The sequence below is a fragment of the Sebastes umbrosus genome, chromosome 12 (genome assembly GCF_015220745.1).
Source record: "Sebastes umbrosus isolate fSebUmb1 chromosome 12, fSebUmb1.pri, whole genome shotgun sequence".
NCBI classification, from domain to species: domain Eukaryota; kingdom Metazoa; phylum Chordata; class Actinopteri; order Perciformes; family Sebastidae; genus Sebastes; species Sebastes umbrosus.
Window position 1 is genome coordinate 7881922 of NC_051280.1, and position 20105 is coordinate 7902026.

The 20105-nt window shown below is 39.7% G+C and overlaps 1 protein-coding gene and 1 pseudogene across 1 annotated transcript; both read left to right on the forward strand.

The window, feature by feature from the left end:
- LOC119498631 overlaps positions 1-20105 on the forward strand; it is a 74171-nt pseudogene that overhangs the window by 1674 nt on the left and 52392 nt on the right.
- Positions 1189-17733, forward strand: LOC119498955 (protein lifeguard 1-like). Its single transcript, XM_037788081.1, has 4 exons — positions 1189-1434; positions 6584-6900; positions 8688-8876; positions 17587-17733. Exons 2-4 carry the CDS (start codon positions 6595-6597, stop codon positions 17731-17733), a joined length of 642 nt encoding a protein of 213 aa, XP_037644009.1. The 5' UTR covers positions 1189-1434; positions 6584-6594.

Below are 20105 nucleotides of genomic sequence, written 5' to 3' on the forward strand. Positions count from 1 at the left end.
CCCCACTGTGGACATCCCTATAGATCTGCAACTAATACATCTGCCAATTATTTTTTGAATTGTTTTGTTTGCAGAAAAGCTGAAAATTAAAAAAAACAACGATATAATTTCCCAGAATTCAAAGGTAGCGTCAAAATATGGCTTGTTTTGTCCAACAGTCCAAAACCCTGATATTCAGTTTACAGTGACAGACAAAAGGGAGAAATCCTCAAATGAGAGTTTTACATTTTTGCTTGAAAGTGACTTAAGCAACTGATTATAAAAAATAGTTGTAGATTAATTTTCAGTCAATTCATTGATTGTTTCAGCTCTAAATTCCATATTGTGCCATTATACAAGTTTTTGAATACAAGTTTTAAGAATATGCACCAAAGTGTGCTGTTTGACTTTGCTTGATTTATTCTCCCATTAATGCACATTGATGTTGAAATATCAGCAAGGATGTAGCAACTTATAACATAATAATTGCGGTAATGTTATAATTTAAATTAAATAAAAGCTCATAATGTAATAAAACCTTGAGCGCATAACGAAATAACAGTTTTGTTCATAATGTAATAAGTTATTACATTATGAGAACATTATTACATTATAAACTTAGCAAAAAAATAGTTGTATAATGTAATAAACTCAGTGCATAATGTATTAATTAAAAAAAAGTACTTCTAGGTTTACATGAAACAAGCCAGCCTCACGCTGGCCTCAACACTGTATCTGATACTGGCCTCAATGCAGTTCCTCACGCTGGTCTCAATACTGTACCTCACACTGATCCCAATGTTGTACCTCATGCTGGCTTCAATGCAGTCCCTCACACTGGTCTCAATGCTGTACCTCACGCTGACCTCAATGCTGTACCTTATGCTGGCCTCAATGCTGTACCTTATGCTGGCCTCAATGCTGTACCTAACACTGGTCTCAATACTGTACCTCACACTTATCCCAATGTTGTACCTCATGCTGGCTTCAATGCAGTCCCTCACGCTGACCTCAATGCTGTACCTAACACTGGCCTCAATACTGTACCTCACGCTGACCTCAATACTGTACCTTACGCTGGTCTCAATACTGTACCTTACGCTGGCCTCAATACTGTACCTCACGCTAGCCTTAATGCTGTACCTCACACTGGTCTCAATACTGTACTGCACTGTAGTGTTTCTAAATGCAAATTAGATAATTATGTGTCCTCAATTGTTCCATCTTTGATTTTGTACTGAGCTGGCAAAAAGGGACATCCCCTTATCAACATCTGAAATATTTTGTAACAATCAGGGATTTTTCTTTTTACATCACTTCATGGTGTCAGGAAGTGAAACTTGACACCACATGTTGAATAAATAACACCCATCACCACACAAGGTATCCTTTTTGTGTCGTCTCCTCCTCACACAGCACTGTGGTGTCGGACACAACTATAGTCCAGCAGAAAAGGTACGCAGAACATTCACTTTATTCTCTATTATCTATTCTTAACTTGTTCTGTGTGTAAAGTAAAAGCAAATATCCTGCTGTTTTGTGATATTTACTGGTACTTTCAACCAGACAGAATACATAATTTGGTTAATAATAATCTTTTAAAGGTTTTGTTCACTCAGATCACAACAAAATATTTTTCCATTTACTACTATTATCTATTCATGCTGATAGTTTAGATTTTATTTACTGAGGTTTTGAGATCTCTGGCAGCAGTAGTCTCAGTGATAGACACCTCAAATCACCTGCCAAAAAACAAACACTTCATTGCTTCAGTTTATTTGATATCATATCAATAAAAGTGTATAAATAGACTCGTTCGAGATGAGCCAGGCCTGCGCATTTACACACTACAACTCTGGAGAGTTATGACGTCAATCATTTTATCCATCTCGACGATCACAAAGCAAACAGAACTACAGTTTTTTTTTCCTCTGGAGGGAAGTTGGTTGCCTAACTTCACTGTTACAGTACACAGCCCTCTTTTCAAACGTTTTTGGATATGAGTAATGGTGGTTTAGTGTGGATAGAAGGAGAAAAAGACCTTGTGATCGACAGGTCACTACCACGACGTTGTCCGTTCTGGGAGTTGTCTGTGTTTACGTCTTACAACTTTAACCCTTTCACAGTGTGTTTTCTGTTCATGAAAGTACATTTTTTCGGTTGTACTTGTACAACAACATGGCGATAGACAAAACCAAGATGGCCCCGGTTAAAATGTCGAACTCAAAGCTTCAAAACGGCAGTCCACAAACTAATGGGTGATGTCACGGGGACTACGTTCACTTCTTATATACAGTCTATGCTCTCCACCGACTGCAAGACCCAGGGCATGATGGGAAATGTCTGGCTGTCGCCTGATCAAAGAGCTGATTGTCTCTCAGTTTTGACAACAAACACCATGTTTTGTAGTAACTGTAATAATTAATGCTAGATTGTATATGCTTTATTCTCATGTGGTGCAATGAACGTTTAATCAGTTAACAAACATATCTTGTGTGGTTGATAATAATAATATTAATAATAATAATAATAATAATAATAATAATAATAATAATAATAATAAGAAGAAGAAGAAGAAGAAGAAGAAGAAGAAGAAGAATGATAATAATAATAATAATAATAGAGCATCAACGATTAATTGATAAGTTGTCGACTATTAAATGGATCAACAACTATTTTGAAAATCAAATCAATCCGTTTGAATAATATTTTTAAGAAAAAAAGGTAAAAATTCTCTGATTCCAGCTTCTTAAATGTGAATATTTTCTGGTTTCTTTACTCCTCCATGACAGTAAACTGAATATCTTTGAGTTGTTGACAAAACAAGACATTTGAGGACGTCAGCTTGAGCCTTGGGAAACACTGATCGTCATTTTTCACCATTTTCTGACATTTTATAGACCAAACAACTTATCAATTAATCGAGAAAATAATCAACAGGTTAATCGACAACGAAAATAATCGTTAGTTGCAGTCTTTAATAATAATAATAATAATAATAATAATAATAATAATAATAAAGGTTATTTCTATACTGCTTATCAAAACGAGCAATTACAATGTGCTTTACAAGGCAGACACAAAAAGAACAAAGGATATAATACAATGCCAGACACGCACACATTTCCACAAACAGTATATATTCAGAATTACAAACTATCCAAACGTGGTCTACAAACTACAGGTAGCCTACAGATCGGATCGAACAGGATGTTAACTATTTCTGTGACTTCCTGTAAATCAAAATACTGTCTGACTTGACCTCTCGTCCACTTTCCAGGCGAGGCGCAGTTCATCTCCAACGAGCCTATTGACACCTGCTTCTTCTTTGTTTTTTCATGGTTTTCATTACAGCCAACAACTGGATTTAAACTAAAATCCCTACTTACTAAATACAGTAATAATAACTCCTTCTCATATATTTCCCACTCCGCTATACATTCTCTATTTCCCATGTGTTTGAGAGAGCCTAAAAGCTTCTCAACTGCTGCTGCACACCTTCCCCAGAAACTCCCAAAACACCCAGAAACCTCCTTGCTGCATCTATAATTATGTCAGTTTTCTCAGATTTTCTTTCCACTCCAGCAGTACAGTTAATTAACATTGCCAAAAACTTCACCTGATCCTTATTAAAGCAAAATTCCTCATGCTCCCTGACTGATTTAAGCTTCTTGTCACACCCCATATCTTGTCTTACCTACTTCCTCATGCTTATGTCTGTTCTCAGATCTAACCCTGATTATTTATGTCTCCTTTACTCTCATTGGACAGTTTGCCTCCCATGCTGCATGATTCCCTTCGCAGAGGAGACACTCTGGCTCTTTCTCTTTCCCTTTACACTCTTTAAATCTCCACTCTGCGTGAGACTCCATCAACACCTTTTATTGGAGCTTTCTTGCCAAGTGGAAAACATGCCACTGGGTACATATCCATCCCATCCTCCGAAATCAAGATTCTCAAGACTTTTTCCATCTGACTCTTTAACATGCACTCTAACTATCAGGCTGGATCGTTTTATATAAATCAGTTTAACTCCTCACACTTCTTTCTTAATCCATCTTGCCACAGTGTGCTTTTCTGACAAATCTCCACATCCAGCCGCTTCTTTCAAACTCTGAATCTTCATTCCAACCATGTAGGTTTCTTTCTCCTCTTCACTCTCACTATGACTCGATGAATCAATTTTCTTTCTCTTCTCTGCTGCTTCTAAAAATTCTCAACATTTCCCTTGCTCCCATTTGTGACCGCAAATTTATAATTTCCTACCAAATCCATCGGTACCAACCATGCCATACTAGCTCGTCGCGAAGGAGGTTAAATAACGCTCTAAACTTACGATACATTTTGGCGAGGAAAAATGAATGCATAAATTTGTCCATGCAAATCACATGCAGTTTGGGGCAAGTCATAGTCAAGTCAGCACACTGACACACTGACAGCTGTTGTTGCTTGTTGGGCTGCAGTTTGCCATGTTATGATTTGAGCATATTCTGTATGCTAAATGCAGTACCTGTGAGGGTTTCTGGACAATATTTGTCATTTTTTTGTGTTGTTAATTGATTTACAATAATAAATATATACATACATTTGCATAAAGCAGCATATTTGCCCACTCCCATGTTGATAAGAGTATTAAATACTTGACAAATCTCCCTTTAAGGTACATTTTGAACAGATAAAAATTATGTGATTAATTTGCGATTAATCATGATTAACTATGAACAATCATGAGGTCAATCGTGATTAAATATTTTAATCGATTGACAGCCGTAGTTGTACTGTTAGCTACTTGTCCAAAGTATGCCCGTACCAAATTCCAAGACTTTTGACCAATCAGAACAAATGTTGTGTCATTTTTTCTTATCATACTAAATATATCCATGGGCACAAATGGGTTAATAGGTAGATCAGTTGCTCAGCAGGTCGATCAAGTAAAGTGCAAACCAGTTTTGCAAATAATGTCCTCTTATCAGGGAGAGGCCGGGTCCTGTTAAAATTTAGGTAAGATGGTTCTGCAGTAAATTACATTCTATAATATTTGGAGTGCTCATTGGTATGGATGGGTGCCCATAGATAGATTGAGATGTCAGCAGTAACTTAGAGATCTTGTATTAATGGTATGTTCATTATTCTGTGTGATTCGGATGCTTGCTCAGCTTGAACTACTCCTGCTTATCGACCTGGTTTTTCAACATCCCTTTTAGAAGTTTTCCGGTGCTAAACCACCTCAAATGCCCTTTACGCAGCACTACCTACTATAAAATCTCTTAATGCAAAACGTCAGTGATGCAAAGCAAACACATCTGCATGACAGGCAATTGTTCTTTGGAGGCGTTGGCCCTGTTTATTCAATGAAATTTGCTCAGTGGAGCATGATGCCAAAATGGCTCGACTTCTGACTGGAAAAGTACCAGGATCTTCCATCAATCTTTCGCATCCATTGGGCCCATGGAACAGGTGCAGTAGCGTCCGCTCGGTCACGGGGTCACAACCTTCGCGGTGTCGACACGGCTTGTTAACTCCGCCTCCTAGCCCTCGCTCCAGCCTCAGTCTGGGTCTCATTCACATGAACGGAGGAAGGGAAATAACTCTGGATTCAGTAATTAGTGCATTTTACAACTTTTAGGACCTAATGATTTGAATAAGGGTTATTCAAGTGTTCATACTGGGGAGTTGATTCACCTAAAAAAAAAATTATCCGCTGAGTTACAGACATCTCTTTCCCAATGTAAGTCTATGGGAAAAAGTCTTTTTGGGTCCAATGGCATAACGTGACGGACACAGAAGTTGTAGTACCGCCGTTTGGCAACTACGAAAATTGGGATCAACAACCGGCGTTCTGCCTGGGGGCTTAGCAGTGTCCAGCGTTGCATACTGCGTTGCATGCAATTCGCATACTATTGGTTTCATATTAAGGTTTCGGACATACTAAAATATCTCACATACTGTTTTAGCGTACTAAATAGCATGTGTGGAACTTCAGTTCTCTTAATACATCCATGGTTTATTCACACAAATGTACGTGAATTAGAAATTCAATCTGGGATAAAATTCTACAATTCTACAATTTCATTTAGCAGACGCTTTTGTCCAAAGCCAGGTACATCTGAGAGTTCACACAACACAAACAAGGATCTGGATAGGAGGGAACAACGTGACTAAGAGCCAACGACAGCTTCAAGTCTGATCGGACACAGGTGCTGACAAGCAGTGCACAAAGGCGATGCACAGTGTGGATAGAAGCAGATTTTTTTTGTCATCGTCATCATTTACATTATCAACAATGCCATCAATGTCATCATCATCATCATGAATATCCTAATCAACATCAGCAACATCCTCAATATCATCATTATCAATATCATCAATAGCATCAATGTCATTAGGTGCGGAGGGGTTCATGAAAGAGCTGGGTCTTTAGCTTTTTCTTAAAGGTGGAAAGAGACTCTGCGACAATCTAGGGATTTTTTGACTGTTGGTGAATCCAAGACCACATGACGTTTTTTGTCATGAGCTGCTAAACAGAGTGTACACCATCATACCCGTGTTTGTTTTGCACACGTTGATCTTTTTATTTGACTGAACTTCTGTGTTTGATCCACAGTTTCCTCCAGAATGTCAGATACAGCAGACTCCCTCACATCTAAAGAGACACAGGACGCTCCTGGTTATGATGTGTCATCACCACCACCACCACCACCACCACTGTCATACTCCTCCGAAGGACAGCAACCTCCACCCTACTCTGCAGCCCTGGCAATGTGCCCTCCACCCAAAATCGAGACAACTTGCACCTATCAGCCTACCACTGGATACGATTCTTTCCCCGACGTCAGCCCAAAGGCCTCGTCGGACACAACTCCACTGAAATCCTCATCTTCTTTTGATGACAAGACAGTGAGAAGAACATTTATTAGAAAGGTTTGTACGACTTGCTATGAGCACGTTATCCTACACCAGATTTTCCCAACCTGTTGTCGAGACAGAGCTTCCTGGAGTTGCAACTCGCAAGAGAAATTTCAAGGAACGCACAAGATGATTAACAGGATAAGATCTCTTAAATTGTGGGGTTTTTTTTCTAAACTTTGCTTTTTGCTGTAAATTAATGGATCATTTTACATCCTCAGACCTCTTAAATTTGTAAAATAAATCAATCTGGGAAGGAAAAATAACTTGTAGACATGTGAAAAGAAGGTGCAAATAGACGTTGCTTTTTTTTGAGGGGTTAGGAACCACTGTTTTACACAAGTTTGAGCCAAAAGTGTCAATCATGAAAAGCCATAAAATCCCCTTGGTTCAAAAAACATCAATTAAATCTGCAGTGGGTAGAAATGGAGCAAATGTGATTAAAAAAAGTTATTTTTATAAAACGGTCACTATATCCTGACAGTAGTGCATGAGACAGGTAATCTGAAAAAAAATCATGTTCATCCGGTGTCCTCCGGTGCTCCTAACGGCATCTGCAAGATTTCACAGACCGGAGGAAAACAACCAGTCAGAGCCGAGCTGGAGCCTGCCGTCTCTGAGCAGCTGTCAATCACTCGCAAACTCTGATCAAACGGTCAAACTATTCAGCGCTGATCAAATATGAATCAATATTCTGTTCCTGTAATGCCTATTTCTTGCCTCAATTGTTTTCAGAATCATCTTGTAGTGTACTGTTTAGCTGGAAAATGAGAGAGTTTGTGACCCGGCAGAGATCTGTTGAAGAAATACCAAGCAACACCCAGCCGGAGAAAATGTTCTAATTTCACAGTACAACAGTACACTACAAGATGTTTCTGAAAACATTTGAGGAGAGAAATAGGCATTACAGTAACAGAATATTGATTTATATTTGATCAGCGCTGCCTAGTTTGATTGTTTGATCGGAGTTCACGAGCAATTGACAGCTGCCGCCGTTGAATGAACAGCCAATAGGAACGCTCTCTCTCTCTGAAATGACCTGTGATTGGCCAAAGTCTCCCCTCACGGGCTAGATTTTTTGGAAGCATGAAAACAGAGCCATGAGGAGGTGCAGAAGTCCAGTTTTCTCTCAGAACACTTGAATTATTTTTTTTTGTTTTTTGTCTGACAGGCCCGACATGTTCAAAACGCGTTTGCTCGGATTGATTTTGAACTAAATCTGTGCAATATTATTAATTATATAAACATATATATTGTTAAGATAACTTTTTGATACAAGTCAACTTACCCATTGCATTTAGGGAGCTGTTTTTGGACAGCTATGTGCACTTGCTAATTTGTTTTTATGACCTCTTAATTGCAGTATTTAGTTCAGGTGTTTCAGCTGACTAAGGTTGGTGGGAGTCGTCTCCTGAGCAGTCAGCCGATTGTAGTTGGTAGTTTATTGGTTTTTGTGACAATAAAAAATTACTTTTCTCTACCAAGTCATGATTTATTTTTTTTTTTTTTTTAAATTAGTTGAGTTACTCCTTAAACTTACCTCGCAAGCAGCAGAAGTACCCCTTGGTTGGGAGTCACTGCGTTAGACCACCTTGATTACTGGACACTGCAAAGCATATTAAAGCACTAGGGTTTCTTGAGAGCTAGGTCAGATAGTAGTGCATGCTGGAAAGTGTAATCCAACAATTTCTCAATAAAATGGTAGTGAATGCTTGCAAGTAAAATCTATTTTTTAATCCATAAATGATCACAGATCATGAGTGTTTTAAACAAGTGCTTGTTCTTCATCCTTCCCTGTGCAGGTGTTCAGCATCCTGGCTGTCCAGCTGCTGTTCACCTTCAGTGTGATGTGTGTGTTCACCTTCTCTGAAGTTGAGGAGATACAGACCGACATGTGCCTCAGCTCCTTCATCATCTTCATCGTGGCGGCCACCGCCCTCAGCTGCTGCAAGTCCTTCAGTCGGCGTCACCCCTGGAACACCGTGGGACTGGTGGGTTACAAATACAGATACAGATACTGTCACAGATATCTACATTTAACATTTACAACTAAACATTTAAATAATAGACTAAGAGCACAGTTAACCCTGACAATATGATAAAAAAAAAATTATAGCTATGTAGTTTAAGGAAATATATATCGGATATGAAACACCCGAGGTCACACAGTAGCTTCCTGGAAAGAAAAGGGAAATGTTTTGGTCAAGTAGGCGAGCTGCTGCCTCAGCTAAATGTTGCTCAATAAAGAGCACTTTTCTTGAAAAACAAAAAAATAGTAATGATCAAACATTTATTTTTTATTCACTGCTTGGTTCTCCTCAACATTTAGACTTCTCTTTACATTTAAATGAGCTGTGAGAAAGTGGTACATTTTCTATTGCGTCCAAATGAAAACCTCAGTTTCCTCTAAAGTTGTGTTCACACACTCACAGATTCACTGAGCTGTTGAGGTTTTGATGGCTTTTAAAATGAGGACATCCTGTATTGTGTCACACAATGCAGAGCAAGACACTGGGCCACCTGGCTTTGTCACTACCCAGGGGCAACTCCTTCTCCCCAGGGCTAACACCAATAGTGTTCATGCCTTCAAGAAGAGATTGAATAAATACCTCCTCAGCATGACACTGCAATCCTAAAGTTCAAGGACTTCAAACATGTACAAATCAGCTTCATATATACTCCTGAGTAGCTGCAGAACAGTGATATGCTCTCTGAATGGTATTTATGAAGCTTGTGTCTGCTAAAGTAAAAAAAAAAAAAAAAAGGGTTTCTGGTAGAATAAAAGATGTCTGCACTTCACACGTTTTTCATTAAAGGGACTGTTTGTAAGAATCAGAAATTGGTTGTAACAGCGACACCTGTGGCCGTTAAGTCAACGAAAGTCAGTGTCTGGTTGCTCGCGTTCGCCCGTGTGCACGCGCTAACTGAATGTGAGCGAGCATCCGTCAAAACAGTGAGGCGACACACATCAGCTAAAACCACAATATCACTATATTTCACCTGCTTGGCAGTAATGTTAGCTGACCAGACGAAGGTCTCTCCATGAATCAATGCTGATCCTAGTGTTGGCTTTTCCTGCTTCAGCCTCCCGACCGCGGTCAGAACAGGGGAGACACCGGCACCCGGTCGGAGACGATAAAGTTTCTCGCTGCGGAGCCCCGTTACTTCACAAGACACGGGAAACCTCTGTTGGTCTGGAGGAGCTGCAGCATTTATTTCTGCACAAACGGCCACTTTACATTCGCTAGATATTCTCAGAGCTAAACTAACTCTTCTGCAGTGTGTAGTGTGTGCGCATGAACGTGAGGTGGAGCGAGCTGTGAGTGAAGGCAGGAAGGCAGGCAGAGGAGCAGAGACTCCGGCCCTGGAGACCAAAGCTACGGTCCTCCGAGCGCGGCCAACACTGTTTTGCAAGACGGGCTTCACTAGATATAACTTTGCGGTTTTGGTGCTTCCGTGTAGTTTGTGTTGGAGTCTTGGCTGAACAGAGTAGCCACACGCGAGCGCGCATGGGACACCGACCCGGATTGATTTATACGTGTAAGAAGTTACAAACAGTCCCTTTAAAGTCTATGAAAGACAAGGATTATTTAAGGACATTAACCATCTGGATCTGTCTCTGTTTGAAGCAGTTCAACTTGTGAAGCTATCTATGAAGCAAACTATGGGGCAAAAGCTTTCTCAGATGATATTGGAGATGTTTAAAGGGATAGTTTGGGTGTTTTGAAGTGGGGTTGTATGAGATACTTAGCCATAGTAGGTGTATTACCTTTAGATGGCGGTCGGCACGCCCCAAGTTTGGAGAAAAAGACTGAAGTACCGACATCGCAGCAAAGCGATGTACTGCTGTGGACGGGGATGACAGAAAAATGTGTTTCAGTCAACTAAAAGAAAGGCTCACCTAAAAAAATCAATATCCGTTTAAGTGTACGCTATATTTAGAATATTTTCAGCACTTTATCTTGCCGTCCAGCCCTTTCCTTCTCCTTTCAAATTGGGAACTGAACTGAATGTTAGACTTATCCATGCGGACCGTAGCAAAACAGACTTGTTTTGCCAGCTTCTATACTGATAGAAGGCAGTTTAAACTGAAGCCATTTATGTGACCTAAGATTATGACTGTTTTGCAGAAATACAAACTTCTGGCTTAAGTAAGTGAAATTTGACAGAGATGATCTTATAGACTAAAATGTACCAATGTTGTAATATACGCAAAGTGAGGGATGACCACCCTACCATGCTGTATAAGGTACAATGGTGGGGTGACGTACCTGTGACTGCTGCCATGAAGCTGTATGGACATAGAAACAACACCAATCTCTTATCATTTGACACTGATAGGCATTTCCCTGAATTGCTTGTTTTGCCCGCAAGGGGAAAATAAAGTTTCTGTCTTTCAAGATAATCAAATATGCAGCATTTCAATGAGATTTTAAAGTCTAAACAGCAGACCGGAAGGTGCGGGCCTGAGCCCTGGGAGACTCTTTTAGTGATGGGCTGCTGTGGAGAAACTGCTCAGAGAGATGCTGGTACTCCAGCTGTTTATGCACTCCATAAATAAACTGAGAGCTTGGTGGACACTCTTTCAATATTAAAAGTTCTTTGTCCCAGAAATATCACAGCTCCGTTACAGGCAACATGAATGGGTATATAGGTACCATAAAGCATTAAATACAGATACTTTAGACGTTATTGTAATTATTTAATTTATTCCTTGATATTAAAATCTGTTTTTCGAAGGAGGCCAAGGTAGCACACCATTACAAGTTTACTGAAGTAAACGTATATACTTGTGTAAACTAAATAGAGGTCTATTTGTTTTTGGTGGCTTGGACTTAGCAGTCTTTAGAACGCACATTGTTAGTATTAAGAAATAAATACGAAATATGAAGCCAAGGACGTTTGAACATAGTCCCTCAGTCTTTCCATTTCTAAGTCATGCCTACCATCTAGTGTTTGGAAGAGGAAGTGACATGTGATCATTGAGAGATACATACTATCAATACACTGCATATAATTCTGTCATCTACCCACTGTGGAACTAAAACTAACTTGAGAAATGCTTTGGCAGTTTGGGGTGGAAGAGGAGGGCTAAAAGCAGTTAGACAGTTACTGCACCGGCACATCTGTTTAATCAGGGGGAGACCGACCTAGGCAGGACTCACTTGACCTTACATGAGACTGACACAGGGGATGCCAGTCTTAAAGTTAAACTGTCCCTTGGACAGTAACTTGTTTTTCCACGCTACTCCAGAACCTCGGGCATTTCATCTTTGCTGAGGGCGTGATGGCAGATCCTGCTAAGGTGGAAGGGTTAGGGAACGTCCTGTCCGTAAAAACATGCCGAGGTTCAGTGCTTCAAGTTGTAGCCAGGCTTCCTCTTGGACTGCTTCATGATGAAGAGGCCGTGGCTCGGGTGGCTGGGATCAGCGATGATCTTGTTTGCCTTGGTTATACATCTCTTGGTGTATATGTCCTCCAAGTTAGGCAGCACTCCACCTGTGAGCCGTTGGGCCGACCGCACCACTCTCTGAAGCCGCCGTCGATCCTGATCGGAGCAGTTGCCATACCAGGTGGTGATGCAGCCGGTCATGATGCTCTCAATAGAGGGCTAACCACATATTATAGGCATTTTGTAAAAGGTTTTGCAGCCATTGCTCGCCCTTTGCACCAGCTCGCAGAGAAAGGGAGGCACTTCCAATGGAGTGAGGCCTGTAAGAGCGCTTTTAATGGTGACATTATTTTCAAGAAAGGAAGGTTCTTTGAACCTAGTTTGAGGATTGATTTGTTAATCTTGGATGAAGTGATCTTGTGTGCTCTTATTTTGAAATAAAGGCCCACTGAGTAGAGGGTTGAAACCAAGATCAGTGTTCATATGATTGGTTGAGTGTTGATGTTCATGTGATTGCAGTTACATGAGTTAGGTGTGCTGGGAACCCTCCCAGCATGCACTGGGGCAATAGAGCCATGGACATAAGTCTCATTTTATGTGTTCTTTTATTTTAACTTGTTCTACATTGTGCTCCACAATGTTTCCACACTGTCATCGCTGTTGAACAATTAGATATTACCAGTGAATATGGTTTGGCTACAAGTGATGTCAGTGCATGATTGGTGGAGGTTCCCCTTGAGTGTGCAGGAGACTTTACATTTTTAATAAGTTCATATATATCTATATATATCTATATATATCTATATAGATATATACACTCTTCTACCATTCTTACTACAATTTTCTTTATTACAGTAATATTTTACATAATATGTGTATGCAACATAAATGTATTACATGTTTCTTTGTATGTAAAGTGTTCATTTTGTATTTCGTTTTTCAATTTTGTCATTATTATGATACTCAAGTGTTCTTATTTAATTTATTTTTTGATTTACAGATTCCATACCCTTCAAAATTCTTGTTGTTATTAATTTTTATTTTTTTATTTTTTTTAAACATTCACACCGATGGCTCAGCCTTCGGGAGCAATTTTGGGTTCAGTATCTTGCTCAAGGACACTTCAACATGCGGACCGGAGGAGCCGGGGATCGAACTACTAATCGTCACGATTAGTAGTTCGATCCTCTCTACCTCCTGAACCACAGCCGCCCGTACCTCTCACCCACTATGAGCCTTCACAGCTCACGTTAGGTGAGAGGTCATGATTCACACTCACACCTAGGCTGCATGTCTTTGGACTGTGGGAGGAAACCAGAGCACCCGGAGTCAACCTATGCAGACACGGAGAGAACATGCAAACTCCACACGGAAAGGCCTGCCTCCTGTGAGGTGACAGTGCTCACCACTGCACCACCGTGCCCATACATTTAGAAATATAAATTATGTTTATCATATTCATAATCTATATTTCTAAAGTGGAGTTGTAGTTTGTAGGGATTGTAGTTTAGAAGCTAATGCCATAGAGGTCTAGAGCTATGTCTATACCTGCAGTGGCCATGGCAAGAGGAAGACCTACAATCAGTACACGTTTAGCACAGCGGCGCAAGAAACTTCTGGTCCGAGACCCAGAAGCTGGAGACTCTGGGAGGCTCTCATCCCTCTGATCCCCAGATTTAGCGTCATTGAAGCTCTCATCCCTCTGATCCCCAGATTTAGCGTCATTGAAGCTCTCATCCCTCTGATCCCCAGATTTAGCGTCATAGAAGGTCTCATCGCTCTGATCCTCAGATGCAGTGTCATAGAAGCTCTCATCGCTCTGATCCTCAGATGCAGTGTCATAGAAGCTCTCATCGCTCTGATTCTCAGGTGCAGCGTCATAGAAGCTCTCATCGCTCTGATTCTCAGATGCAATGTCATAGAAGCTCTCATCGCTCTGATTCTCAGGTGCAGTGTCATAGAAGGTCTCCTTGCTCTGATCCTCAGATGCAGTGTCATAGAAGGTCTCCTCGCTCTGATCCTCAGATGTAGCGTAAAAGAAGGTCTCAGTGCTCTGAATCTCAACTGTAGCGCCAAAGAAGGTCTCATCGCTCTGATCCCCAGGTGTCGTCTCAGAGAAGTTCTCATCTCTCTGCTGCTCAACGCCAGCTACTATCTCCACCCCCTGCCTCACCTTTTGCTGGCGTTTAAGTTCACAGACTGATTGCTTCAAATCGGTTGTTAGGGTGTGATATTCTTCTAACTGTTCCTTATAAATACCAATTTGCCTGGTTTGGATTGTTATGTGATTGTCCATTCGGTACATGTGTTCATTATCCACCTGCACTTGGTTCTGGAGATACTGAACAGTTGTCTTCAGCTTTCTCTTGTCCTCATTTTCTTTTGCTGTCAGAGACTCAAGTCGAGCCAGCTCATCGAAGGCGCTCCTGTTCTGCTCACTCAGAGAGGCTTCCTTTTTCTGAAGATCATGCAGTGCTTGATTCAGCTCTTTTGTCAGCTTCTGTATTTCCTCATTTTTATCCCTGATGAGTTCCTGACCTTTTCTTAACTGGTGCTGAAGATCACAGACTACTGCCAACAAACGTTCAGTCTCTTCTTGTTTCAGTGATTCAAGGTGGCCCACCTTCGCAATAAGGCTCCGGTTCTCATCAGCTGTGATTTTCTTGGTTTTCTGCAGTTCTTTAACTTGTTCCCACAAATTCTCATTCTCTGTCTTTCTTGCGCCTATCTGAGATTCAAGCAGGGCCAGTTGATCAATCAAGGTCTTATCGATGTTTTCGGTCTTTCTCTGCATCGTCTGGGTCAGTTGATCAAGTCTGACCACCTTCTTTTTGTCATGCTGAGCTGCATGATGCTTGGCGTTATATGCTTTCCTCAGGTCTTCAATCTCTGCTTGGTTTACCTTGTCCAGATGTTGAAGTCTGGCCACCTTAGCAGTCTCTGTCTTCAGCTCTCTTTTCTGGGTGTTATTTTTCTTTGTGATGTCGTCTAAGTCCACCTGAAGTGCCCTTATTAAAGAATCCAGCGTCCTCTTTTCCTTTATCTCCCTTTTCGTTTGTGTCCTTGCATCCATCAGTTGGTGTTGCAGATCTTGCACAAGTTGCAGGTGCCTGACACTTTCCTTCCTCATTTTTTCCAACTCCACTGTCAGCAACTGTTTCTCTAACTCCAGTTGGTTAGGTTGAGATTGGTGATAAAAGACTTTTGGAAGCTGTTTAAGCTCCTCTGACGCATGGAGGCGACGGGATTTCTCCATCTGTGGGCCGTTGAGGAAATTATTTGGATACATCGCTGTCCTCAAAACTCTTCAAAGTGCAGGTTTGCCTGATGTGAAAAATAATGAGAATCCCTGGGTTGGCTGGCTGTAGGTGTAGTCCTAAACACACTTCCTTTGATCTGATGGGATCAGATACTCATCACAGTGACGTCATTACAATCCAGCGGCTTAGATCGTGACGTCATGACATTGCAGCGGCATTGCTCGTGACGTCATGACATTCGTGCACCTTTCCACGCATGCGCATAGAATGTCATGGCGCCGCATCATGACATTCTATGCGCATCTTTCATCAGAGGATATTTTCCAACCTCACACAGGTGTGAACTGTGTGGAGAACAACAGGTATTTCTAGTCCCAATAACGAATTCACTTTAGAAGTCACGTTTTTGTTTTCTCTGAAATGCTTTTTCAAATTTCCTTGCAAATCACTCCAAGAAGTGCAATATTGGGAGTTATCGAGGCTATATCAAAGGAGAATGGACGATCAGATTATAGGAAGTGTATGACATTTAAAAAAAAATCGGAGATAGACACATAATGGCGACTGAAAGACTGATAAAACATTTGAAAAGTTGCATTAATTTGTTAGAATAATTTGTAGTGATAAATAAAGCTTATGTTACTTCTTAATGTAACTTAATGTGAACCCACCCACCTTTCATTATTTATTCACCTCTAATTTCCTTTTGATGAAATTTCTTTCTTTTTTTTTTTTACTTAGTGGGATATATTCTTCAAGATCAAATTAAATCAAGATCAATTCCACCCGATGTGAATATAAGGACAGGTCTGCATGCGCGCAGGAACGTATTTTATGTATCATAACAGGCTTAAAATGTATATAGGCTTAAAACTAGGGCTACCTTTGTTGTGCTTTATTTAGGCTAGCATGCATTAATGTTTGGTCATGTTTCAGATACAGTAGATGTCCGTCCTGTCTGTCCTCAGATTTCGTGGCTGTAGGCTCCTTTGGCGCACCTGTGGCGCTTTTGGGCACGTTGTGAGAACAGAAAGAATACGTGGTTAGGTGGGTGCGTTAGAAGCTGTGACAATCAGGGTTAATCCACTAGACAGTTTGGGAATCCTGTGAGAGTTTTCCTCAGAGAAAATCGTCTGTTACGTGCAGAGTTTCACATACAAAACAACAGCTGAAATATGCTGCCAAGAACAGATAATGACTCTTTTTAAACTAATCCACCCTGACATGTTGAAGATCTGAAGGTCACCATGTTCCCCCGTGCGTAATAGTGATTAATCATATTAATCCATACGATAACAATCCGCAGTTAAATACCACCGTAGAGCTTTAAATAAAATGAGAGTCAAATTCAAATGTGGTCTAGTTTTTTGCATGTTGTTTTTCTTAGATTTGACTGTTTTACTTTGCTCACAATTTTGGGACCTAATTGTCGCCTCTTTAATCTTCACATTGCGACATTAATGTGATCCTGGTAATGATCCACAAAAAGATTATGATTTTAAAAATAACAGTTTTGTTTCTGGGAGCACCGCTATAAAATTGAACCCAATCTCTAACACTTAAACTGGAATCATGTTGGCGGAGTAAAAAGGAGTAAAAATCAGTGTCAATTCAGCATAAAGGCTCCTGTGGATACCCATTTTTCCAGAGCCTATATTTGGTTCTGGAATAGGCTATTGTAAATAGAAATATGTAGCCTATAATACTTTATTTTTCTGTACCATTATTTAGCTTTGATCAGTTGAAAACCTTTAGCTGAGGTGAAGGCAGGCAGTCATGCCAGGATATTTATGTAGTGTGTTTGTCTTTTGACCATCCTGGATTTCTTAAATTACTGGAATGTATTTTTTAAGATAAAATTAAATCCTTAGGATTTGTTTAATTTGGGTAACCTGATGGGAATATAGGATACATGCGCAAACTGCAAAACTGAAAAGTAAAAAACATAGACATACAGGCATAAAATGTATAGGCTTATTACTTTGCTGTGTTTTATTTAAACATTTATTCCATACTATCCCTTTAATACATTGAATTTTGTGCCTACAGGTTGTGGTCACCCTGTGCTTGTCACATATGGTGGGAACCATCGCCTCCTTCCACGACACCACTGCTGTAGCCATCACTATGGGAGCAACACTGGCCATTTCTTTCGCAATCCTTGCATTTTCTGCACAGGTCAGACAACCAGGCTGAACAAATGCTTCCTGTATACAGATATCATGATCTGTGTTTATTGTAAGCAGATAGATGTGCAGACATTTCATTGGCCTCACGTATCAGCTTGGAAGTTATAGCTTTCATATGTTTCTTGTAAGGAACATCCAAAATTTGACTTTAGGAGGATACATATTGCAAGCGCTGGAAAACAGTATCAGAGGAGGCATAAAGTGAAGGTAGAGCTGAAACGATTAGTCGATTAAAGTGGCAGTAGGCAGTATTTTTTTGGCATCATTGGGCAGAAATTCCATAATAACCTTTCAGCATATTGTGATTAACGTGTTCTGAGAGATAACTAGACTTCTGCACATCCTCGTGGCTCTGTTTTCAGGCTTTAAAAAATCTATTATCTATCTATCTATCTTTGACCAATCACAGGTCATTTCAGAGAGAGAGCGTTCCTATTGGCTGTGCTCCGGTCATGTGACCGGTACTTGACTTCCTTCAAGCCATCTCAACCTGATCTCAACATGGCTGCCGGGTCACAAACTTTCTAATTTTACAGCTTAACCGTGCACTACTAGATGATTCTGAAAACATTTGAGGAGAGAAATAGGTATTAACGTAACATAACATACATAAACAGGGTATAGAGACCGTTTCATAAAAAATAACTTTTTTTAATCAAATTTGCTCCAATCTCGCCGACTTCAGCTTTAATTAATGAAGATGCTTGACAGAAATTTAGTCAGGAACTAATCTGACAATAAATTAATCGACCTTTAAAAAAAATAAATGAGCGTTTCTTTGGTTCCAGCTTTTCTAATTCAAAGATTTGATAGATTTTATCTTTTTATATCATTGTAAAGTTAATATCTCTTTGGTTTTTCGCCTGTTGGTCAACTAAAACAAAAGTTTTAAAGATGTCACCTTGGGCTCTGCAGGGTAGAAAGAGTATTTTCTGACAGTTTATGGACTAAAAAAATATCTATGAATGGAGAAAATACTCAGAAGATTTATTGATTATTAAAATTACCGGTTCAAATGTGTTCTCTATGACAGCTGTTTTTACTCAACCGTATTCACTGTACAAACAACTACAGTATATCCCTTTTACATTCCAGGTCTTATTAAAAACATGTTGAATTTAAGCCATTATGTGCAAATCCTGTTTTAGATACTGTGTTATGAATCCAATCTTCAACACTATGCTCCAAAATACTTGATTATTACCTGCGTCAAAGGATTTATCTGTCGAATGCTCATTTCGTGCAGTGAGATGCAGGATTACATACTCATTAGGCTGTAAGGCTAGTGTGCAATAAATAATATCAATTAAAAATAAAAAATATATATAAAGAAATAAACGCTAAAAAAACAAAATAAAAAATTATAAATGTGTAGTAAAAATATTCAAATGTGTACGTTTATAGTGGCGCAATGTGCAAGTTCTCAGTATAAAATTATTTTTTTTAATTAAATTTTATAAATTATTTTTTATGTATATTGATCAACACATCATGTATTGTCTGTTATTATTGTTTTCTTTATTGCTGTTGTTGTTGTTGTCTATATTAAGAAATATAAAGAAAAAAATGTATTAATGAAATGAATTAACGTACTAATGTCTTCCTCTGTTATTTGCAGACTTCTGATTTCACTATTTGGTACGGTGTTCTGCTGATTCTGACTGTGGACGTGATCATGTTTGGGTTCTTGCACCTTCTACTACTTGTACATCACTGATGTGGCCTATGGATTTCTGGGTGCTCTGCTGTATTCACAGGTATGGGAGAAAAGAACAACGTTTACATGTATATGATAATACTGCTATCTAAAGTAGAGGTAGATATGACGTTTTACAAACTATTGTTATCGGTGGAACTGGGCTCTGATAGTGACTGATGGCTGCACAGCCTCCACCAGTCATACAGAGACGTAAATCACCGTTTTGCTTGGAGGCTCCATACACAAAGTCAAGGTAGAGGGAAAAAAAAAAATTATCTCGAATAAATAACGTAACACTATCAGCTCTTTGTCCACGATACAAGACAGGCAGACAGGCAGGAAAATAAATTATTCAACTGCTACTGTAACTTGCTTACCAATTCAGCCACGTACTGTAACTTATCCATAAAATGATATCACACACTTTAGGATCCTCTTTACCACGGGAATATACACAAGCATTAATATTTGTAAGAGTGGCATTTAATAAGGTAACGGGATGCACAACAGAAGTAATCGTGGCCAGTCATACTGTAAACCACAGAACAGCACATCGCCCATTGTAAATAAATAGAACATAATGCAACAATGTAAGCCACCAAATCACACTTCAGGATATTCTCTTACGAATTATTAAATTCAGAGTGACAAAAAATGTTATTAAAAACGCTGTATGCACA

Bases quoted from the DNA above. Each gene is read 5' to 3' on its own strand.
- LOC119498955 (XM_037788081.1), top strand. From the start codon at position 6,595: ATGTCAGATACAGCAGACTCCCTCACATCTAAAGAGACACAGGACGCT. The intron at 6,901-8,687 runs GTTTGTACGACT...TTCCCTGTGCAG, and splicing joins GAAGAACATTTATTAGAAAG to GTGTTCAGCATCCTGGCTGT. The intron at 8,877-17,586 runs GTGGGTTACAAA...TTGTGCCTACAG, and splicing joins CCTGGAACACCGTGGGACTG to GTTGTGGTCACCCTGTGCTT.